General features: G+C 40.6%; 1 protein-coding gene across 1 annotated transcript in view; it reads right to left on the reverse strand.

Moving 5' to 3' along the window:
• AGMO (alkylglycerol monooxygenase) overlaps positions 1 to 26,021 on the reverse strand; it is a 49,240-nt gene that overhangs the window by 12,432 nt on the left and 10,787 nt on the right. Inside the window, exon 3 of the mRNA XM_081881815.1 lies at positions 25,301 to 25,452. Coding sequence (XP_081737941.1) covers positions 25,301 to 25,452 — 152 coding nt within the window. The remainder of the gene's footprint in view (positions 1 to 25,300; positions 25,453 to 26,021) is intronic.

A 26,021-nucleotide genomic window follows, 5' to 3' on the forward strand; every position in this document is an offset into this window, starting at 1 on the left:
TTATACTGAATCAGACCATTGGTGCATCATGCTTAGTAATGTCTATACTGACTAGCAATGGCTGTTCAGGGTTTCAGTGAAGTCTCTCTCTTAGCCCTACCTGGAGATGTCAGGAATGAACCTAGGACTGCAGATGCTCTACCAGTGAACTGTGGTCCTTCTTCAATTATATAAATGGTATCATTTTTATAATCAGCTGCTAATGAAAGTAATGGGACTGATGTACCAATGAAATCTTGTACTTAATGGTAAATTTTGTGTGTCTGCGTATATAACTTTTTTGGGGGGGGGGAGTGGGGAGTTTGAGAACCCTGGCAAATAATGCACTATTGTTTTCAACTTCTTCTCTTCTCTACTCCCACACTGGAATTCTCTAGTTTCCTCTTTGCATCTTGTTAACCCGTCCTATAAATCCTTTGACTACGGACTCTAACTTACTGTGTGTCAGGTCCTGACCTAGAAAATACTAGGCCTGAAGCATTGAGAATACTTTTATTGCCATTAACAGATGACAATAAATCTCACGACATCTAAAGTATCAACCTAGATGGCAAGACTAAGCCAATGATTATAAATGTGTTCAGGAAAGATGACCTGAGTGCCTTGGATCTAGGGGTGGAGATGGAAGGAGGCAGCCTATGCAGGTGTTTGAGATTAGAATAAGATGAAATAATACTGGCAAGTATAGTAAATGGCCTTTCGCTGTTACCAATATTTTTAATGTTCTTATTCAGCTGCGAAAAGTTACAACTAATTTATCTGTTGACAATTTCTGACTCAAATTACAAGAGATCAGTGCTCTGACTTCCATTTCCTATCAAGTGTACTCTAGTTAAAACATAAATAATGCACCACTGCAAAAGGGAAAAAAGAAACTTTACACTTATAACACAAATGATTGTGTTCTTCGATTGATTGATTTTTTAGGTGAGGTTGCATATGACACAAAGACAAACTATATATCCACAATGAAAAATAATATATTGTATTCAAGAAGCAAAACTCTTTTTAAGTCATGACTAACACAAGTCACAGAAATGTCATGACACATAACTCTCCATCTTTACCAATCAAGCTGAAATTTGTCCATCTGTCATGGGTCACTGATGACAACGGCTGCAAATTTAACTTAAGTGTCACAATTTCAAATCTGTAGGAAAATATGCTCCCAAACATCTTTCAAAAGGCAACAGACAAAGTGTATCAGGATTACTTCACATTTATCTGTCAGGGGTTCCCAAACTGTAGTCCATGGACCACCAGTGGTCTGTGAGCTTTTTTCAGGTGGTCTGCAACAGATCTGAATATATGGCTGAAGACAGGTGATGGCACAGCCATCACATTAAATAATGAATCATATGTTGTAGATAGTTTTCCACATTTACTATGCTATTTTTATGATATACATATGACATGAGAAAACTTGTTATACTAATTTGTATAACATTATTATTCTTGTTTACAAAACCCAATAAAAAATAAAATAAAAAATATTCATTTTGATTTTTAACTGTATTTTTCTTCCTTTTTTATTTCTTATATTGGTGCCAGATCCAACCCTCTTCCTCCTGCTTCCCTGGTTTATTTTCTTCCTCTTATTCCAATTCAACACATAATAAATCTGATACTACTCTGATTTTGACCACATACACAATCAATTATTGGGTGGGATATTTAGCATATTTTAGTTCTAGTCATTGTCCCACCCCACCCCTCCACTCAGATGAGCTACCAATAAGACACCATGCCATTTAATGGGATCAAATCAGGCCTCAACTTTATTGACTACAGATGAAGAGGTTTGGCATAGACAATGGGTAATCATTTTTTCTTGTCTGCCTGCCGGAAATGACATGAGGGTCAACCCAGCAGTGGGGATTCCTATGACTTACATCAAATAGGGGGATCCCCGCAGGGATCGCCACCTCTAGAAGCGCTGAGGCCCAAGCTGCCATCTGAGCAAATGGACAGAAGCAACTCCTTCATGGATCCCTTTAACGGGAAACCCAGTTTCTGGAGCAGAAAGTGAGAGTACAACCCCCCCCCCCTGATTTTGACCACATACACAATCAATTAGTTGGTAGGATATTTGGCAGATTTTAGTTCTAGCCATTCTATAGGCATTATTTAAAGACAGAAAGCAGAAAATACCCTCCTTAAACAGCTTCTTATAAGCTATTTGATACAACAGTTAGGGATGCAATCCTGTGCATACTTACCTGGGACTAAACACCACTGAGAACAGTGTGATTTACTTCCAAGTAAGAATGCATAGGATTGCACTGTCATCTTAGAATCCTTATTTCTGGCCAGGAGCAGTGGAACTGAGCAGAGTGACAGAGCCAGTGTCACATCAGAAGTCCTACCGCTCATATCAGCCAGGGTAGGAGGAGAAAGACAGGGGTGTATTTTGTTAAGATTCCTGCTCCATGATTGCAGTCATGAGATTCTTGTATGTTTTCATTCCACAGTGGGAAGTGGAAGAGACAGGATGTTTGTGTTACTGTGTTCTGTGAAGTGGGATTATTGTCCTTTGTCCTCTCTCTTTGCTGTCTGATGGGAAAGAGAAAGGAGCTAAGTCAGAATGCTCTGAGTGTTTTATATGTAAATAAAGTAGATTAGCCAAAATGCTGAGTTGCTGAGGTCTGTTACGCAAACTGCAAAGACTTTGAGGATCCGTGAGTGTGCTGATGTCTGTTGGCATCAGTCGCTGTGATGTTTGGGCAGAAGAAAGCTTTTGAAGCTCCCGAACTATCGACCAGGAGGGAGAAAACATGCCAGTCAGGAAGTCCTACCATGGGTTGGCTAGGTTGACCCCTGTGAAGGGTACAGGCCTAGGGGGGCACAAAAACTGTACCACCACTGTGGCTCGGCATGCCTAGGAGCCTGTGAAAATCAACAAAAAACTAACTTTTTGAGTTTCTTGTCCATGGTCTCTCCTGGCTTCAGAATCACCAATACAGCTCCTTGCCAAGGGTGCAGGAAAGCCTGTGTATGCCTCTGGGGGAAGGGGCAGTGAAACTGCTGGTTTTCAGCATGCCAGTACAGGCTGGTGCAGGAGAAAGGCCTGATCAGGCTCATTTCTAGAAGCTGAAGAAGCTGAGCACCCAGCACTGGAAAAGTGAGATCCCCTATTTACAAAGCGAAGCCTCTGAATTGGGCTGAATTGGAGGTTAGAATTGCTCTGCATATTCACCACACAGCTGTACTTATAAGGATGGCTTGTAATACATGTGGGACTAACCCATGCAATGAAGAAATTGCAATTATTATTTTGGAGACCTTTTATTTTTCAATACATTTCCCCATCCACTCAAAGTAACACTTCTTTCGAAACACCATTCCATTATGAATGCAAAGGCATTGTGCATTTACAACTTTATTTCCTCAAGCCGCATCAGTGTTTAGTGTGGGACATGGGTGGCACTGTGGTCTAAACCACTCAGCCTCTTAGACTTGCTGATTGGAAGGTTGGCAGTTTGAATCTGCGCAATGGGGTGAGCCCCTGTTGCTCTGTCCCAGCTTCTACCAACCTAGCAGTTCGAAAGCATACCAGTGCAAGTAGATGAATAGGAACCGCTGTGGCAGGAATGTAAATTGAATTTCTGTGCCCTCTGACACTTGTCACAGTCCTCCATGTGCCAGTAGCAGTTTAGTCATGCTAGCCCAGAAAGCTGTCTGTGAACAAACACTGCTTCCTAGGCCTGAAAAGAGAGATGAGCGCCACACCCCATAGTCACCTTTAACTGGACTTAACTATCCAGGGGTCCTTTACCTTTACCTTGTTTGGTGTACCATGTAGCACACAAAATAACAACCTTACACAATATTTATCCATCATTTTTTCATGGCGGTTTCAACTGAATCTTTGCACACTATTTCCACTCTCTTTTAAAACTTGACTAATGTTTGTGAAATAGGAAACAGAAGTGAATTCCAAAAGCTTAATATACTAGGAGAATACTGTGGCCAACATTTTCCAAGTGTGGGAAAAATTCCACAGCAATTTGCATGAACCTTGGTCCATAGCAGAATATTATTAGCACATTTATAATACAAATCAAAGTCATGGGAATGTGTCATTCTGAATATTTATTCATATTTCAGCATGACTACATTTCCTATGCAAAAGCTAGGTTCCCTGAAATATCATCACCATTAAAGGGACAATCCATTAACCAAAAAGGCCATGAGCCTCAGCGGTGGTAAAAAGAAGAAGAAAAGACCTGTATGTAAATATCCATGATATACAAAGCAGCATTAATAATACAGGCAACTTCCTGATTCTGTGGGGGGTTGCATTCCAGGTCATTGCATACATAGACTGTGTATAAGCCCATCCCACCACATTTTTGGGCCACTTCCAGGTCCATGGTGATGCATGCATGCGCAATCACACACACATTGGACCCAAGTAAAATGGTCGCTGCTTTTACTTCATAACACAGTATCACATCACAGAAACAACTATTAATTTCTAAAGTAACAGGTGCTAGATCAGCCATGCTTGGAAATCATGCCCTATGCCCCCTACCTTAAAGACCGCCATGTCACTATATAGACCTGTAAGATCACTTAAGTCATCTGGGGAAATTATATTTGTGGTACCATACCGAAAACAGGAATTTTATGCGTATTTTTGTTTTAATGATACTGTTTTATGTTTCTGTGTTGTACAACGATCACAGTTTTTTAAACCATTCAGCATTTTATAAAAGTTTTAAATAAATAAGTAATCCCAGAAAGATGGTAAATGATGGTGTTAGTGGAGGAAAAGTACTCCACACATACACTTTTCATTTTCAAATTACAGTCTATGTACCGGTACTGAACATGCATTTTAGGGTTAAGAGCATTCCTAGGTTCTTGGGCTGAGACTTTGAGATCTGAGATACACAAAACACACACCTAAATATGTTAGTAGGACTGCAGTGTTCCTGCCGAACTATTCAGGCTATCTTGCTGAGAGAAGAGTTGAAATTAAGGAGCCAATAGTTCATATTATATGCTAGGAAAATATTTGCAGTGCACATACCACAGAATGCTCCTGCTCCCCTTCATTTTAATTATTTGTCCAGCCAAAACTCTCAGCTAGGATGAAGAAGTAAGCAGGAAAGTTGCCTCATTTGTGGTGCTTTCAAGTAGGATTTAAGACTTCGAGGGTAACCCAGAAGAGTGAGTTCCTAAGTGAGGCCAATTCCCCCCTTTCAAAAATAGTTAAAACAAATGAACTTAACAATTCTCAGAGGAAGAAAATAATGGGGGTTCGATTACACTGGCTGGGAAGAAGAGTATAAACAGATTGGTGCTCATGGTGTACTGCCAAGAAGAAAGAGATGATGCTGAGGCATCAAAATTTTAAGAGGAAAAAAGAAAAACATTCACAGGAGAGTCTCTGTGTCTTTCACTATTGTGCATCTTGCTGAAAATAACAGCGCAGCATCTAAGAAGAGAACAGCTGAGAAAAATTTGAGGACAATGGGACATCCCAGACATCACTTCAGTTCACTTCTTTCTTGCAAAACATTTGAATGCATTTTATTGTTCCACCAAGAAAATTAACTGGTGTTATGAGGACTTCCTTGCTTGTGGTGCCCTCATTTGGAATTACCTTCCTGAGAAACTTGCCCAGTTTCTACTTTGATATCCACTTGACACTGGACAAAGTCTTTAAAAAATAAATCCCCAGCATTTCAAGAAAATTAGTTCATTTTAATTGTTCTATGGTTCCTGTCAATGTTTATCAAATGGATGTTGCTATTTTATCACTGAGGTTTACTGCACTGTAATATTTTTACATGCTGGCTGTGGCCTTAAATTGAAGGGAGACTCATAATCTCTCATAATTTTAAAGGCAAATAAGGGATTGCCCTATTCCCAAATCATTGCATAAACAAAATGCCAAGTTTTCAAGAAATATTGCCTATGTCTGTTTCATCCCCTGTCACCACTCACATTTTCCATCCCTTCTGTTCCATGGTCATTCACAGAATGCTAATCAGATAGCAGAGTAAGACAGCACACATCAAGAAACAGGTTTTAGAGAGGTATAAGGCAGACTAGGGAGAAACATGTGCGCAAGCAGACAAGCCAGCTGAACCAGCATGCTAGTTTGGAAAAGCCATTTCCCCACTCCATAAGGTGATTGGCGGCAGTCAGAGGTTTTCAATAGTTATTTCCCACTTCATGAAGACACACCCCTACCTTGCTACAGCTGTCTAGCATTGCAACTAAACCAATTAACAGTATAATCTATACTGTTACCATTAACCATCCTATATTTTTATCATTGTTTGTGAATGTCCAAGACAGAATCACAGAAACAGACACAGTCACAGACACAGCCTTTGTCATCTCTGCAACAACCCTTTGAGGTAGATAAGTATTATTATCTCCATTACTAAATTTAAATGTACAGTGGATGTTTGGGTTGCGAATGTGATCCATGCAGGATGCACGTTCCCAACCTAAGTGCAATTCAGCACTTCTGTGAATGTGCAACAGCCGAAACCTGGAAGTAACCCATTCTGGTACTTCCAGGTTTCGGTGGTCCGCAACCCAAAAAAACCACAACCTGAAGCGTCTGTAACCCGAGGTATGACTGTATTAAGACTGAGCTAGTGTACTGAGCACACCAAGCCCATGGAGGTAAAACAACCGGTAGTTTAATTCCTTATTTATTGACAATGCATGAATAACAGCAGCTCCTGAGATGCACTAAGCACACACAAACATGCTTCTAGTGGCTAGCTAGCCCCTCCTTAGGCTTGTGCTCTGAGCTGGACTGTAGGAGCAACTGGTGGCCATTCCTACACCCCAAACTTAAGTATGCTTCCCTAATAGCGTGAGCGCAATCAACCTGCAACTTCTCCTACAATGAAGTTGTCGCTGTGCCTGTATCAGTCTCTGGCCCCGCTACCTCTTCCACCCATTCCTCAGAACCCTGCCAGTTCCTGACAGTCAGAGACAGTCAGGTATCACACCAAGCCATAGTTTGCACTAAGCATACCTTACAACGCAAATCACAATGTGAACTTCTAAGGTAAACCATGGAAGCTGCTAGTTAGTTATCACTTTCTGTCTGGTCAGCAATTTAGGTGCAGTGGTCCCTGAAGGAGCAGCAGAAAAAGCTTTAAATTATGTTTTGTCAATTCAGGTAACACACAAAACCATAGTTAATCTTCCTTAACTATTGTTTGACATGATGTCAAAACTGTCTAGGGGCATTCAGCAAATTCACAGCTGAGGAAAGATTTGAAGCAGAAACCTCCTTACTCAGAGTTCATATTCAGTCTACAATGTGATGCTCACTTTTCTTGAAAAAGAATGCCACTAATGTCACAAAACTTACTTCTGAAAAAATACACCCAGGGGTGGGGTGGAAAATGTTGGACCGGTAATTCAAAAATGTCACTTAGAAAAATGCGCAGGCACTGCCCCTTTCAGAAGACAAATGGTCCAATTCTAGTGAGGGAAAGATAAATATACCTAGTAATAACCAGTATAATGTTTAATTACTTGTCACAAGAGAAAACCTGGTAAATTGGCACTTTGCCATCACATGCCTTTTGGAAAAACATGTACAAATAATATTGAACATTCAGGTAGGCAAATAAACAATTGTCCTAGATTTACCATAGGAACTTCTACTGCCTTCACTTTGATTAATGGTCAAAGGTTTTAATATTAACTATTCTACCACAAATACAGTACCTTTTTCATCTATGAGAAAAAAGTATTTTTGCCAAAGACTATGCATCCATCAGTGGCTCAGCTGTGTTGCTCTCTGGGCAAGGATAGCCTCACTACTGTATGCTCTGGTAACCTCTAGTTTAGGTTACTGCAATGTGTTACACGTAGGGCTGCCTCTGAAGATGGTTTGGAAACTTCAGCTGATCCTTGCCCAATTGCACTGGCTGCCACTTAGTTTCCAGGCCCAATTCAAAGTACTGGTTTTGACCTATAAACCCCTAAGTGGCTCAGGACCACAATACATCAAGGACTGCCTCTTTCCATATAAACCAACCTGGACTTTGCAATCATCATCCCTTCTTTGTGTGCCTCCTCCACAAGAAGTCAGAGGGCAGCAACATGAGAAAGGCCTCTTCTGTGGGGCTCCCCATTTGTGGAATGCTCTCCCCAGGGAGAGGCCTGCTGCCTTCATTACACATCTTTAGGTGCCAGGTGAGAATGTTTCTCTTCAACCAGGCATTTGGCTGATTAACATTACATGGCTTTTATAAAGTGTTCATTGAAGAGGTGTTATTGGTTTCTTCTTGTTTTTGTTTTACTATGTATTTTGTATTCTCATTTTGTATTTATCTGTTGTGAACCACCCTGGTTCATCTTCTGATGAAGGGCAGTATACAAATTTAACAAACAACAACAACAACAATAATAATAATAATATGCAATTAGCAATATACATATAGTACATAAATGTGTTTTCTAAAAGCAGCTGTGGTGTCTAGAGTCTCAGTCTAGTAAGAATAATTTATTCATTCAAACAAGTTTCTATGTAGAGGTGCAAATCATCATCTAGGTGATTTGAAGGGTGCTATGAGATGAAGGAGATGATTCCATCACTTGATGGTATAGGTCTGGATTATGTAAGTCACATATAGTTGGCACTGTCAAAGATAATACCACCTATTTGTGGCAGTCGTGGTCTGATTACTATCATCTCCTTTCATACAAACAATGGTTTGTAGATAATTAAGATGTTCATCTAATTAATTGTATTGTATAATTTTAGCATTACGCCAGAGCTAAGAAATAATTCAAGTTAATTGTTCTTATATATTTTTTGCTGTTGACATAAATATTGTAAATATTACATGCTTCCTGAATTTTGAATTGAGAGAGGGACGTTGACTCCAAAGAAGGCAGTCCATGCTCACTCCAGCAGCACATATACTAAAACTGGAATGATACAGCAGTAGAGTTCTCTCAGCAGACACCTTTGGAATATTTTTTTAAAGTGCAAGATGTAACTATTTAGCAGACAATGAATTTTTAAACAAACAAGCAAACACAAAGTAAAAGAAATTGCTTATTGCTATTTATTTTTTTAAAAATAAAAATGCTCTTGAACAAAGGATCTTAAAAGAAATGCTTGGCAAAACAGACTGTAAAGTTTAGCACATGTGAGCAATATGTGTAATAGCTGTTGACTTTCAGTCTGCTGAGTGACTTAAAGATCTTGTCACCAGTACAGTCAATGGGGTGCAAAAGCCTGAGGAATGTGATGCTTCAACTGAGCCAAGCAAAACAACCACTGGATTTTGGGACTCTGGTCACATCACAGAATATCAACACAAATGGCAACGCTACTTGGTGTCCTGTGCCAATTTTTAAAGCCACTTTCACGAGTTCAGTTTTTTTTAAAAAAATATTTACTTAAGTCTCAGTTGTTTCCTTTATGCTAAGATGCTATGCTTTAATAACTTAATTTTTCATAATGTGGTCTACTAGAACAGTCAAGCTGATCTGTTTAAAAATGGATCAAATCCCTTTGGCTTTAGAGGACTAACCAGCATGAATCCAAGCAGTTTGGCTTAACTGGTCTGTCTGATTACAAGATGCATAAATAACATGAAGGGCTCTTCTTGGTTGCTTAATTGATTAAAAGATGAGCAACACAGCAGAAAAACCCTATGGACATATGGCTTCTTATTAGGGCTGAAATGTTTAGTTGATTCATTGGTTAAACTGACTGACTTTAAAACATTTTTATCAAGTAAATTAATTGGACAGCAAATTTAATACAAGTAACTTATAAATACTGCAAATAGCAAGAACCATTTTAGGAGTCAGTTTTAATTATTACATATGCAAAAGGAATGTCATCTAAGAGGTCCTCCTCAGAGAAAGTTCTCCATTCCACCTCCCTAGGCTGCAGAGTGCCATATGGAGAATCTCAAGGTCCCTGCTAGAGGTTGACAGTAAACTCTCCATAGAGAGTTTTTTCGGCAGTTTCCCCATAGTAAACACAACATATGCTCTAGCTCTTATGCAACAGCCTTAATGTAGACACCCCAGTAGCACGTATTTATTGGGTTTATTCAGTATGTTAATTATTATTATTTCTTGCATCTATATTCAATTTTTACTGCTGCAGATCCCTGCTTTAAAATTATCAAGCATAAATACAGTTTGGCAGCTCATGGGCTGCTAGGAGGAGGGAAGGCAAATATCTCCCACATTCTTCCCAGCCCTGACCCAGCTCCTGGGCTGCTGGGTGGAGACTGGGGCACAAGGAGGGTGCCTGGTGACCCCCTCAATATTGGGGGGGGGTGCCCTGACACTATGTCACATATGCTTTTCACATATCTGCTGTTAAATGGCAGCAGTAGAGGAGCATGATCAGGACTGTGATATGCAGGGAAGGGAAATTTAATTCTTTCCCCACAACAGATTCCCAATGAAAATAGCTCCTCAGGCTTTTATTGGCACCCAACAGCTCACCTGTATAAATTGGGGGTGGGGGGAACCACTTTTTTAAAATCCCCACCAAAATACACAACATGCGATTCCACGTCACTTTTCATCTAGTTTGATCCTAAATCATCCAAAAGAAAACTACCGGGATGAAAAAGAAAAAGAAAAAGAAAAAGCTAAATAAATTAATCTGTCATTAAACTTGCATACATAAAATGCAAATGGTCCTCACATTCATACATTTGCAAAATGTGTGAAGAGACAAAAATAAAAGTAAAAGCAAATGGATTACAGAATCCTTCCTGATACATTGTTAAAACTTTGGTGTATTTCCAGAAGTTGGGTTTCTCAGTTGAGAATGTGAAGAGCAATACGAAAGACCCACATAAAGACAAACTGAATTAGGAAAGGAGGACGGAAATCTACAATTACCACAAAATGCACTCACACCCATCACAAAGGACTAGTGTCCTTTTTGCAAGCTAAAAGCTAAAGTTCATGGGGCCCAGTTCACAGATCAGCGTGACTGGCATGATATACTTGCCAATAAGGTATGTGCCCCAGAACACCCATTGAGCTTTGATTCAGGTGCACACTCTGCAGAAGCCGCAGAACACACAGCAGAAAGAACATAACATGGCCTACAATGCTTAAGGGACTGGGCTTCAAAAACATACACAGTCCTCCTGCCCTTTCGTATAGCCTTAGGACCTGGCCATCTATCCATTTTGGTGATTTCTATATTCACTGTGAAACTTGATGTAAATTCCCTGTGTCTTTTCCCCCCATTTTTTTTTACTTCAAGGTTCATGTCTTACTTTTAAAAAATAGACCTGCTTGCAGATTGTTCAGTTTATAGTACTTAAATACTACTTTTTTATTGGTAATTGCAGTACAGATTATGTGGTGGAAAAAATCCATCCACTTTTTAAGGCATAAAACCAAGTTCCTGTCTGTTGTGCGGATGTTAGAAATCCCCATGGCACTTGACAAAGAAGAGTGGGAGTATTAACTCTCCAAAATCCCTGGCTAAGTACCCAGGAATATATTCTCTTTTGTTTAAACTCCCAACACTGGAGACAAAATTAGTTTGAAAGGCTGACTGCAAAGAAGCAGTTTATGAAATCACAGTAAATAAAAGGCCATTGTCTATGAGGAAGCAATACAAAAACATAATATCCTCATTTATTTTGTCATTCTTATGAACAACAATACATTTTGATTAGTTCAGCCAAACGATTAAGCTTGAACTGCAAGGAAGGTCACTGTGTGAGAGATGATCCATCATTTACATATTATCTGCCTAAAAAATACTTCTGTCTTGTAGTACATCTGTGAATATTTAACCTTGGTTGGCAATTTGGAATATCTGCAATGTACGCTAACTAACATGCTTATTTGCAGGAGTGGTTTGTAAGTGTGAGAGATAAATTCTTTTCTTAAGCAGTCGGTTCCTTCTGTTTATATCTTCTGATGTGGAAACCTCTAAATCTAAGCATGTCTCCTCAGGATGCACAATTCTACCCCTTTGAAGTTTACAGCACCTCTCCAATGTATCAGTTACCTCAGATGACACAGGGCTGACAGATAACAAGAACCTGAGCTACTGTGCCTAACAGAATTGATAGACGTTCTCACTGGAGTTAAGGGAGTGGGGGGTGAGCTTTTGTGTGCACAGATTGTTAAGACAAACACAAAATGCTGATGCCAAGAAAGGCCACCCGACAGAGCTGTGGATGGATGTTATTATTTTTAAGAAGGATCCCTCTGATGATATAACAGGGTTGACCCTGTTAGTGAGGGCTTCATAAATCTTTCTCAACTGAAGGTTCCTGGCCGTGCAGGTTGGAGGGAGGACAAAAGAATCAAAAGAGCCAGGATGTGAAGTCTCTGTACTGTTCATGTTAGGCTTGCCTGTGGGACTCTGCAATAATATAACAATAGCCAAGATTGCAAGGCACAGCTTCAGTTCAGTGCATCCTTTCAACTGCTTCTAATAACAGTTTTAATTTTAGATTCCTGGTGCTATTGTGCACTAAAGCCTTAAAATTGATACTGTCAGATGCCTTATATGCATCTCTTTTAATAATAAGCTCTAATAACATGGCTGTTTAGCATAGAATCATATGTAGATCTTGAGGGGCTCTCTATAAAGGGAGGTCTTTATTATTGTGTGTTGATATTATTCTGTGAATTACACCATCTATGTTTCATACTGTAATCAGTTGCTAGATCAACTTTTGTACTTTATGCAATCCTAAGGAAGTCAAAGAAAGTTAAGTGAATGCCCATAATTACAGCTCAGAACTAATATAAATGCTTTACTCAATGGAAAACATTGTCTCCACTAATTCATGAGGAGTTTAAAAACACAATTATCAGCTGTAATGAAAAAAAATGTTTTACATTGGTACATGCTAGTCTTAGGAAAGGGCATATGAATGGTGCATACATTCATGCAAACAAATGATCCTGTGATTCCATATTTATATGGAAATGTATGTTGTTAGATGGGTGAAATATATTATCAAGTAAGATGGTATCACTCAAGATACCATATTATCTAAATGTGGGATAAACAAAAGTAATATGAATAATAACCTTCTCTTGACCAAGTACCAATTTTATTTATGATTTATTATTTTTAAAATATATTTTGATCTACAGATACTGTCTAGAATGTAGCTGTGGGGGGGGGGGAAGACTCAATGTAGCCCCACCCCCACCCCAACTTTTGCCAAGCACATGTTTAACAGAAGCATCAGGGAATCTGCAAGGAATCTCAAAATCCGATGCACTGTATATACAACTGTAATACATATTCTGATTATTTTATGATACTTAGCTTCTCTTCAAAGAATACAGGTGGTGGGAAACCAGACACAAAATAGTGCTTGTTTTATTGGTTAGCAGATAACAATTCAAGAGTCAGTATATCCTAGACTACATGTTGCAATCCTCCTGGGATTACAGAAAAAGAAGAATGGGATAAAAAGAAGAAAATGGAGGATGCGAAACTAGTAGGAATCAGTGACCCAGGACTAGTGCAAGCATAATGTTGCCCAATCTAATTCTGATAAGGGAATCAGAAGCACTGTTTAGGTTCATCTGCACCTTCTCCTTTCCTTCCCCTCCTCTTGAATTTCTCCCTCTCTTTTCTTTCAATGGTGCAACATCATGTTTGCATCAGCGTTTTGCCTAAAATGTAATTAGCTCAAAGCATAGTTTGGAGACACAATGCTCATTCACTAGCAATAGATGAACAACACTTTTCTACGTGGCCCAGAATAGCAAACTGAGACACCTTTTAATTTGGTTTAGGATTATATATCCTTTCAATCCCATCAGCTCCACATTTTAAAGAGCTGGAAACTCCCTATTTCAACAAAAAGCTTTCTACAGACCTATCCATAAAACAATTTAGAGGGGGACATGAAAATTCAACCCGTAGGATTTTTAAGCTTCTTCAGTGCTGTACCAAGTTTTTTTTTCTATTTATTTATATTTATTTAACAGAAATTGGATACTGCTAAATTGTAAAAAAAAAACTCTTAAGTGGTTTATAAACATAATTCAGTTTTAAATAGCAACATTCCATCTATTCCTTGCTCCTCGTCATTTACAGCCTTAATCAGCTGCTGTTTTGGCACCAGTTTTTAAAATCCCCTCCTCCTCCTCCTTGCTGACTATGCAATTCCAGCCAATCAGGGTTACCATACCCAGCATGACATCACTAAATCACTTAACCATAGCAACACAGGCAGATGCCTTGTACTGAATTGGACTACTGGTCCATCTAGCTGAGTTCTGACTGGCAGTGGCACTCCATGATTTCAAACAGGGGTCTCTCCCAGCCCTACCTGATGATACAAGGGATTGAACCTGGGACCTTCCGCAGACAGAGCAGGTGACTCTGCAACTGAGCTAAGGCTCTCCCCAGACCTGGCTATACCTGATGTCACAAAATCAATACAGACTGAGGAGTCCTTAATCTGCAAAGGCAAACACCTTCATCCTATTCATAGCCACCCCATGAAATTAACCAAAAGCGGACGCTTTTTTAAAGAGTCTGTTGTTTTGTTTCTGTATTTTAAATAGTACCCTCCATTTCAGCTCAACGCTATTTTCCACCTTCTGGATGTATACAGTCTACATGAAAAACCAGCATATGTGGCTCTCTAGGAGTTGAGAAGCTATACTTAGAATCATAGAATCATAGAGTTGGAAGAGACCACAAGGGCCATCGAGTCCAACCCCCTGCCAAGCAGGAAACACCATCAGAGCACTCCTGACATATGGTTGTCAAGCCTCTGCTTAAAGACCTCCAAAGAAGGAGACTCCACCACACTCCTTGGCAGCAAATTCCACTGTCGAACAGCTCTTACTGTCAGGAAGTTCTTCCTCATGTTTAGGTGGAATCTTCTTTTTTGTAGTTTGGATCCATTGCTCCGTGTCTGCTTCTCTGGAGCAGCAGAAAACAACCTTTCTCCCTCCTCTATGTGACATCCTTTTATATATTTGAACATGGCTATCATATCACCCCTTAACCTCCTCTTCTCCAGGCTAAACATGCCCAGCTCCCTTAACCGTTCCTCATAAGGCATCGTTTCCAGGCCTTTGACCATTTTGCTTGCCCTCCTCTGGACACGTTCCAGTTTGTCAGTGTCCTTCTTGAACTGTGGTGCCCAGAACTGGACACAGTACTCCAGGTGAGGTCTGACCAGAGCAGAATGCAGTGGCACTATTACTTCCCTTGATCTAGATGCTATACTCCTATTGATGCAGCCCAGAATTGCATTGGCTTTTTTAGCTGCCGCGTCACACTGTTGGCTCATGTCAAGTTTGTGGTCAACCAAGACTCCTAGATCCTTTTCACATGTACTGCTCTCAAGCCAGGTGTCACCCATCTTCTATTTGTGCCTCTCATTTTTTTTGCCCAAGTGCAATACTTTACATTTCTCCCTGTTAAAATTCATCTTGTTTGTTTTGGCCCAGTTCTCTAATCTGTCAAGGTCGTTTTGAAGTCTGATCTGCGACGGCGGCAGCAAGAGTTTTGATCGCAGCAAAATGGAAGAGTAATGAAATCCCCTCTATACAAGATTGGATCCAAAAGCTGACAGAATATGCCGAATTAGATGGTTTATCAGAAAAAATAAAGAATAAATCAAAACAGGAATTTGTTTCTAAATGGGAGGTTTTCAAAGAATATCTGAAAAATAAATATAGTAGTTTAAATTCTGTTGCAGCATTCGAGGAACTTCAGTAATAGTTGCTAGGTAGATAGAAGAAATTAGATTTATTGAGAATAAGTTTAATTATGAAAAAAATGTGTATTGGCAATAAGTAATATGAATTTGAAATATGGAATATGGAATAGATGGGAAGTTGGGTCTTTAGTGTTAAGACCAATAGATGTTTTATTGTTTGCCAAGAAAATTATGTGTCTATAGTTATTTTTGTAATTTGTGTGTAATATTTGGTATTTGTGTTTTTTGTGTGTGTTTTTTTTCTTGTTGTATAAATAAATATTATTTGGGGGGGGGGGAAATGAAGTGTGATCCTGTCCTCTGGGGTGTTAGCCACCCCTCCCAGTTTGGTGTCATCTGAAAATTTGGTCAGGATGCCCTTGAGTCCATCATCCAAGTCATTGATAAATATGTTGAATAAGACAGGGCCCAAGACAGAACCCTGTGGCACCCCACTAGTCACTCCTTTCCAGGATGAAGAGGAACCATTGATGAGCACCCTTTGGGTTCGGTCAGTCAGCCAGTTACAAATCCACTGAGTGGTAGCATAGTCAAGTCCGCATTTTACCAGCTTCTTTACAAGAATATCGTGGGGCACCTTGTCAAATGCCTTGCTGAAATCAAGGTAGGCTACATCCACTGCGTTCCCTTCATCTACCAGGCTTGTAATTCTGTCAAAAAACGAGATCAGGTTAGTCTGACATGACTTGGTGATCACAGCATTCCTTTCTAGGTGCTCACAGACTGTTTGCTTAATGATCTGCTCCAGAATCTTCCCTGGTATTGATGTCAGACTGACTGGGCGGTAATTATTTGGGTCCTCTCTTTTCCCCTTTTTGAAAATAGGGACAACATTTGCCCTCCTCCAGTCTGCCGGGACTTCGTCTGTTCTCCAGGAATTCTCAAAGATGACTGCCAGTGGTTCTGAGATCACATCTGCCAGTTCTTTTAATACTCTTGGATGCAGTTCATCTGGCCCTGGAGACTTGAATACATCTAAACTAGCCAAGTATTCTTGTACTATCTCCTTAGTTATTCTGGGCTGTGTTTCCTCTGCTGAATCATTTGCTCCAAATTCTTCAGGTCGGGCATTGTTTTCTTTATCAGAGAAGACTGAGGCAAAGAAGGCATTGAGGAGTTCAGCCCTTTCTGTGTCCCCTGTTTGCATTTCACCATCTTCTCCTCTGAGTGACCCCACTGTTTCTTTGTTCTTCCTTTTGCTACAAACATACCCATAAAAGCCTTTTTTGTTGCTTTTAACCTCTCTAGCAAGCCTGAGTTCATTCTGTGCTTTAGCTTTTCTGACTTTGTGTCTACACATGCTGGCTATTTGTTTGAATTCCTCTTTGGTGGTTTCCCCCCTTTTCCATTTTTTGTACACTTCCTTTTTTAATCTTAACTCAGTTAAAAGTTCTTTAGATAGCCACCCTGGCTTCTTTAGGCACCTTCCATGTTTCCGTCTCATTGGTATTGCCTGAAGTTGTGCTTTTACTATCTCCCTCTTAAGAAACTCCCAGCCATCATGAACTCCCTTTCCTTTTAGTATTACTGTCCATGGGATCTCACCCAGCACTTCCCTAAGTTTTATGAAGTCGGCTTTCTTAAAGTCAAGAAATTGAGTCCTAGTATGCTTGGCTGTTCCTTTCCGCTGTATAGTAAACTTCAGAAGAGCATGATCACTCGCGCCTAATGATCCTTCCACTTCTACCCCACTAACCAGGTCATCAACATTGGTTAGGACCAGATCTAAAATGGCTGTTCCTCTTGTTGCTTCTCCCATTTTCTGGACAATGAAGTTGTCTGCAAGGCCAGTGAGGAATCTGTTTGACCTTATGCTCTTGGCTGAGTTTGACATCCAAGAAATATCCGGGTAACTGAAGTCCCCCATTACTACTATCTCCCTTCCTTTTGCATGCTTGGCCATCTGTTCCAGGAAGGCATCATCTATGTCCTCCGTTTGGCTTGGGGATCTATAGTAAACTCCCACAATGAGGTCACTGTTATTCTTCTCTCCCTTAATTTTGACCCAAATGCTCTCACTTTGGCTTTGAGGTTCTAAATCTTGGATCTCTTCACAGGTATACACATCCCTGACATATAACGCCACTCCTCCTCCTTTCTTGTCTGGTCTGTTTCTCTGAAATAGATTGTATCCCTCCATTATTACATTCCAATTGTGGGACTTATCCCACCAGGTTTCAGGGATGCCTATTATGTCATATTTAGTTTGCTGTACCAAGAGCTCAAGCTCACCTTGTTTATTTCCCATGCTTTGCGCATTAGTGTACAGACATTGAAGTCCATTAATCATTCCCCCATGTCTCTTATTTAAGGATTTTTTCCTCCCACCACTAGGTCTGCGTGCTGTTTGCTCCATTTGGTCTATGACATTTGGATGATCATCTTCATATGAGTTTACACTGCTGAATAATTTACATAGGGTAAAAGGTAAAAGTAAAGGACCCCTGACAGTTAACTCCAGTCGCGAATGACTCTGGAGTTGCGGCGCTCATTTTGCTTTACTGGCCAAGGGAGCCGACGTTTGTCCACAGAGTTTTTCTGGGTCATGTGACCAGCACGACTAAGCCGCTTTTGGCAAAACCAGAGCAATGCACGGGAACGCCATTTACCTTCCCGCCGGAGCGGTACCTATTTATCTACTTGCACTTTGACGTGCTTTCAAACTGCTAGATTGGCAGGAGCTGGGACTGAACAACGGGAGCTCACCCTGTTGTGGGGATTTGAACCGCCAACCTTCCGATTGCCAAGCCCAAGGCTCAGTGGTTTACACCACAGCGCCACCCGTGTCTCATTTACATAGGGTGGTATTCAACTATTACTTAGAGTAGACCTACTGAAATTAATGGACCTAAATAAGTCATGCTCAATCATTTCAATGGGCCTATTACGAGTATGACTGACTTTGGATACAAACCATTACTTTTTAATATTACTTTCAATAATTTGATTGAAATGTAACCAAACAATTAAGGGGGGCTGAATTGGCGTGGACAGGTGAAAAGTCAAGGTTTCCAGTTTTGGACATAAATAACCTGAAACATGAGAACAGACCCTAGGAAGCATGGGAAAAGATGGCACACCTATTTCCTAATGCTGGAAAGGCACTTCTGGAAGCCAAGTCTCCCATGAACTGAAATCAATGCACAGAGAGTGTTAAATTAACTTTGACAGATGCAGCCACCATTTCAAAACTGTGCCTCCATGCTGCAAGGATTTCTTATTTGGAACCATTGTAGGTTTAGTTATAAAAAAATGCACACTTTTATATTTTTAAAAAGTGAGACAAACTTTCATCAAGACTACAGAGATAAAAAGGTTGTGTGTGTTTACAACTTCCTGTCAGGAGACACAGGTATACCATTGTCTTCCAAAATGTAACATTATCCATCTGGCCAGCAAACATCTGGATATTTATCTTAGCTCATCATTTCCTCCTGCAAGTCCAGAAATTGTCAGTTATTTCAGCTGAGATTCAGCCCAAGGGAGAAAAGAAAAAGTTACATCCTTATTTGCCCAGGTTTTATAAACTGAACTTTACCTTTTTCCCTGGGATGCCAGTAAGCATAAATATAAGTAGTCTGAAGTCTTCTTATTGTGGTTTAACTTGACGCATTTAAACTACAAGGGCCATACAACCGACACATTTGATTTTATTATGTAACTAAGTTTTAAAGTTCAGCACAGACAATTCAGATACTAATACCACTTTTTAAAATAAATGTTACATTATTTTAAGTCAGGCTAAAATTATCTCTTCCCTCAAACACACACTTCTGGAGTCCACCATTCCCCTGTAAAGTGCAACTTTAGCAAAGTGAATTTTCCAAATGTTCTGGTGGGGGAAGATTAAATGGCCAATAATTTCTTTTAGTTAAAAACAAAGCAGAACCAAAAAATACCAAGTGGGAGGCTGACTTTGCCACCACTTGAAACAGCAGCTATGCTGCCCTCTTAGTTTGAGTGATTCTCTCCAAACTGTTTGATTATAAAATCACAGAATTATAGAACTATAAGAGTGGGAGACATTGGTGGCACTGTGGTGTAAACCACTGAGCCTTGGGCTTGCCATTCGGAAGGTCAGCGGTTTGAATCCCTGCAACAGGGTCAGCTCCTGTTGTTCGGTCCCAGCTCCTGCCAACCTAGCAGTTCAAAAACACGTCAAAATAGGTACTGCTCCGGTGGGAAGGTAAACAGTGTTTCCGTGTGTTGCTCTGGTTTCGGTGTTCCGTTGTCCGCAGACAGTTTTTCCAGATCATGTGGCCAGCATGACTAAGCCACTTCTGGCACATGACCCAGAAGCTGTACGCCGGCTCCCTCAGCCAGTAAAGCGAGATGAGAACTGCAACCCCAGAGTCATTCACGACCGGAGTTAACTGTCAGGGGTCCTTTACCTTTTTAGAGTTGGGAGGGACCACGGGGGTCATCTAGTCCAACGCTCTGCAATTCAAGAATCTTTTGCCCAACATGGAGCTCCTCATGTAGATTCCTAGTTTGGAAGAGTCACTCTTATCATAACTTGCCAGACATAATGACGGATTGAGGTTTGATCAAACCAGAAAGTATTCTATTAAGCTTAGTGCTTAATAGGAGGGAAGGGGGTGTCAACACGTAAGTATAGTGCTTGTTGCGTGTTGAGGTCCCCAAGACACCCCCATCCCAACAACACACACTTCACACAGAATTTTTGTTTAAGGTTTTTGGCATAATTTTGGCCACAACTTTATTAACATACGTGGATGTGAGTGGTTGCTTAGGCATTGGTTAGGACTATCTGTCCCCCCGTCTGGGGACAGAACTGACTTCCGGATTCCAGCGAAAGTCAGTGAGGGGAAACAATGTTGGGGAGAACTGGAGCTGCGCCACAGGCCCTCAGCTTCTCCCCGCATGCTCCCAGGGGCTTACGCGGCCCAAACCCGATTCCAGGGGTTTGGACAAAAGGATGGCAAGCCCCTGAATTCCTTTAATAGAATTCCCTTGCAGCAGCAGCATTGGAGGGGCAGGCCCAGCCAATCCTTACCCCTCCTCCAACCAATTATAACCAATGCCTAACCGCAACCTTACAAGTTGTGACGATTTGCTATGCAGTAGGCAAAAAATAAATGGCACCAGCCAATCAGCCAAATGGACAAAATTCCTACCAGGCCCCTGCCCCAACGGCAGGCGACCCCATGACAGGCATAGCAAGGTCAATGCACAAGACCCAAATTAAGGGAGGGTGGGAGGGTGATACGGTGCACGCAGCAAAAGAGAAAGCAGATCGCTGCGAGCACTGTTTAAAAAACCTCTGTTCCCACCCCCAAATTGGTAACATCAAAATTACCCCAGCAACTCAGGCTACCAGTCTCTGCCAGAGCTATACCATCCCAAACTGCCTGGCAACAGAGGGGTGTCTTGGCTGGCCCCCACTGCAACACATGCTCTCTTTTAATGAGAACACGCTTTCCCAATCTTTCAAACTATGGTTTAAATTTCTGAACGTTAGAGAATAAGAAAATGTGACCTACGAATACAGCCTAACAAATCAGGAGGCTTGCAGGTTGGGAAATTCAGATATAGCCAAATAAAAGTTGACTTTTAACAGCATCACATATGGGTTAGAATTTCTCCACAGTAATGTTGCAAAAGTTTATTTGCTCACAGGCAACTACGGGAAGATTAGTTTGTCTAATTCATATGGTGAAACATGACAATAGGCCTTAGACCAATTCTGAAAACACCAGAATGGGTCTATTCATTCCATTGACTATTTTTAAAAGTGAAGAGTGCAGAGGAATAAATCTGTTTTATCCATTTGTGTGTTTGCGTCACCTAGAAAACACTCCAGTATCCTGGGGAAAGCACTGCCATTCTTGAACTAAAAAGCATTTTGGCACCTTTAAAATGAAAATAAAAACCTTTAGCCACCGGGGAAAGACATCACATACTGTATTTGTAATTAACCAAGCAAAAGATATGTAAAACAAACAAGGTAACTACAGTAGATGAGAAACCTTATACTGTCACCTTCTACAGAAAGCTTTCCCACCTTTTTTAAAAGCCTCAGAATTAGTAATGTTAAAATACAGTCATACCTTGGGATAAATGTGCTTCAAGTTAAGTATTTTTGGGTTGAGCTCCATGGTGACCCGAAGTAATGGAGTGCATTACTTCTGGGTTTCGCCACTCATGCATGCGCAGACGGTCAAAATGACGTCACGCGCATGCGCTGAAGTGGCGAAACACGGCCTGCTCATGCGCAGATGCACAGACGCAGGTTGCGTTCGCTTTAGGATGTGAACGGGGCTCCGGAACAGATCCTGTTCACATCCCGAGGTACCACTGTAGTTGGGTCTGCTAAAATTTGAAAAGCCATCTATTAAGCTTTTTCCCAGTGGCTCACATGTTCAAAGGCACTTTCTAATACATTTTTGAAGTCTCTTTTCCGGTTGTTTTTTAAGCTGAAAGCAATTTTTTTAAAAAAGTTACTAATATGTTTAGTGTAACATTAATTTTAGTTTACATTGCTGCTCTTCAACAGCCTCACATGGGATGGCTTGTCATTAAAGAGGCAGGGAGGCATTGCTCTCCTGAGTCCTTTGAAAGTTTGCAAAACACAAGTAGCTATTACTGTATCTTGCCAATCCCACATGGTGCTGGATGCCCCAAACTGACTAGTAACCTCCTTTTCACTGCTGTTTTTTTCCACTTCGCTTGCTAGTTTAATCACTAGCAAGACAGTGGTCCTCTACCTATACAACTGCCCAAAACAGCACTTCTAAAGAACAGAACTGGATAGTTTCCTCAGCCATAGTGTAAAGATGTTCCCTTGACAATTCTCTATTCTGTGTGTCTATTATGGCACGAGATTCTTGTACCTTGCTGAATTGGCACCCATCCAGTGTAGTAGTGAGCAGGCTGTTTCAGAATGAACTATGCATGCATCCTGTCACTACACAGTTGTGTGCTTCTTTCCCTGACAGGACCTAATCTCTTTTCTCCCCACAGGTGGGAAAGCAGCTGGGGGGAGGATTTTCAGCAGACTAATGGCAGGAAGGATAGGAGTTAAAACAACCCCCCTACTGTTCTCCCCGCTCTTGATCACAGCCTCCTCCAAGGCTGCTTTGCATTAAAGAAACAAATCATCTGGGGAAAGAATCATGCAACTGAGTGTCACATGTAGTTTGAGCCTTAAAAATCGTATTGCCTGCAATGAAATGGTCTAATTATAATTTAAAAATAGGAGTTCAACAGTGTTCTCTTAAAGGGCAATTGTTCTCCCCCCAAAACAGAAGTGAACAGATTTTCTTTTCCTCTCTGTCAATGCAAATTTGGTGGATGGGATTAGGTGCTCAGGATGAGATGTATTATAATAGCTTTTCATAATGGAAATCATGGACATCTTAGTGCTGCCAATACAGTTAATGTTGTTGTTGATGAAAAATATTCCCCATCTCTCTCACACCCACACAAAGAATTTGGCTACCCCTTATGATGAATATTCCCTCCCCTTAGCATTGTCTCATCTCCCATGCACTTCCTCATCTCCCACCCACCCCTCTCTCTAAATGAAGTCTGGAGTTCCTCCCCATAGGATTGCTGTATGTCCGATTGCCTCCTTCCTCTGCAGCTTAATTCAAAAACCCTCCCAGCATTGTTCTAGCCCGATTCTGACCCCATTCCTTTTTCCATCACAAGTGTTCTCATCAGCGGCAGGAGCCACCCCACCCTTCCACTCAGTTCAACAGCCCATCATAATTTCCTACCTGTCCTTATAGTTTTTAAGTCTGCAGCAATGTTTTCCACACATCTGAGGATTTAGGAATGTTTCCCCTTTGAACAGAAATCTCTATTTCCTATCATTTGAAGGAAATGCAAAAGTTCACGCTAATCCCAAAAGGGGTCCCCTACTAATTTTAGGCATGTTGGCCTAAAATTATTAAATAATTTATACCTTCCTTTTCAAACCAATGTTTTGGAACAGCGTACATTTAAAGAAACAAATTAATCAATGCTGGAAATCAAACAACACAATAGAAATGCACAGGGTTATTAAAAAACAAGGTAAAAAAGCATTTTTTTAAAAAAAAAGAAGAAGAAGTTTCAAAGCACCTGTATAAGAAGGGGAAGAAAGGGCATTTGTTAGATTTTCATGAGAAGAGAATTTCATAATTGTGATGTCACCAAGGAGAAGACCCCATTTCTGATAACTACCAATCAGATCTTTGCGAATGGATGAGCCAGAGAGCAAATCTTAAAGTACATGCAAGTTCTTATGTTCCACCTCACCCCAGGCCATTTTGGACTTTAAAGGTGACTGCTAGTATTTAAAATACAAACATATATAACAGCAAATTAAATGTTTATACGGCCATTCAGTTTTAGCCCCTACCTTTCATGCTTCAGGAAGGCTGACAATCTTTTTCATTTTTAAATTAATTTCATATGTGTATATATGTGTTCATTCATCTTTGCCTTGCTAATTAAAGAGAGTAAAATATTTAACTTCAAAATTGTTCCAAAGACTGGTGGCGGTAAGGGGAAGAGATTTCTTGACAACAGCATGGGTACCAGGCAATCAGAAGTATACTGGGTACCCCAGCTTCCTAACTCAAGAAAAAAAATAAACCTTCAAATTGAACACACTCACAAAAAGGCCACACTGCTCTCAGAAGATTACATCTGACTTCACTCTTAGGGAAACGCCAGTACATTTTTGAAACTTTTCACTGGTGCATTTTAAACAAGTAATTAAAGATAATGCAACAACTTAGGGGAGTTTCACAAAATATAGTTATTTTCCATACAAGTGAAGTCCTGATTGTCACAGTGGTTCACTCACATAGACAAACTTTACAATTTGCAGCTTCCAGCCTGCCTGTGTCTTGACTCTGAGGTTTCTACTTGCCTACATCCAGTCATGTCTAGCCCAAAACATTTTGCTGCCTAAAAAGGAGGGGGGGGGGACCACCTAATGCCCCTTCCATTCCATAAACTGAAATGGAAATATGAAATGGACTGGTATGTGAATCATACTTCTAACACTATGGAAAGGAGAACATCCTCTACTGCAGCTGAGGGACACAAAGCTCTGTCCTCAAACATCTCACTTCAATTCACCATTCCTCAACCAAATTCAACAGCAGCAGGACCCACATGCATAATAGGAGCAGAACAATGCACACATATGCCTTCTGGCATCTGGCATTTGTAGGCTGGGCTGCCTGCTTCTCAGCTTTCCTGTTCCAAGGGTACTGTCTGTGATGCACTGGAACTTGACTAGGGAGTACAGGAATACAAGCAGCATCACTAACTGTTCAGGAGAGTGAAAACAGCCTGCAAACATGCTAAGGGGGCATAGCAGGGTAGACTGTTGTCACTACTTCACCCCCATTGTCTATTGCCTGACACAGTCACCTTACTCTGCCTACAAGTAGTCTGGTCCTGGATGACAGGATGACAGTCCTCATGGCCAAAATGGCATTCATGGTGGAGCAACTTGTCAAAGAGAAGATTAATACATTCCTGGCAGCATCAACTGAGCGTGCTTTCATCAGCATCTCTTGAGAAAACAAGTAAAAAATATACAAGAAATCAAAAAACAAAACACGTCTTACCATGAGCCATACGGTGGAACCAGTAGTAACCAAAATCTACTCCAAGGAATGTCAAATACCATGTCCACGGTGAGTCCCATGGCAGTTCCATAAGTCTGTAGTTGTCCCACACATAGATGTATATTGCCAGCTCAATGGTTATAAACAAAGCTCTGAAATTTGGAAGGCATAGTTCAGAAGAAAATTTCTGAGTTCAACATGCAGCCCAATTCTATGCACATTTATTCAGAAGAAATTTACTCAAAAGCTAGATGAATATGGCTTACTCCCAAGTAATAGGAGATTGTTGCTTGACTCCATGCCTTTCAGAATCCATCAAGGATCCATTCAGTCTCGTGTGCTATTTAACATCATATGAAACTATTGGATGCAGTCATATGGGGACTTGGAGAATGGTGTTATCAGTATACCTATGATACGCAGCTCTCTCTTTCCATTCCTTCAGAATCAGAAAAGGCTGTTACAGATAGGTAGCCGTGTTGGTCTGCCATGGTCAAAACAAAATAAAAAAATTTCTTCCAGTAGCACCTTAAAGACCAACTGAGTTAGTTCTAGGTATGAGCTTTCGTGTGCATGCACACTTCTTCAGATACCTGTATCTGAAGAAGTGTGCATGCACACGAAAGCTCATACCTAGAACTAACTCAGTTGGTCTTTAAGGTGCTACTGGAAGAAATTTTTTTATTTTGTTTTGAGAAAAGGCTGTGTTGGACAAGTATGT

Source organism: Podarcis erhardii, assembly GCF_964252035.2.
Source record: "Podarcis erhardii genome assembly, chromosome: 12".
NCBI classification, from domain to species: domain Eukaryota; kingdom Metazoa; phylum Chordata; class Lepidosauria; order Squamata; family Lacertidae; genus Podarcis; species Podarcis erhardii.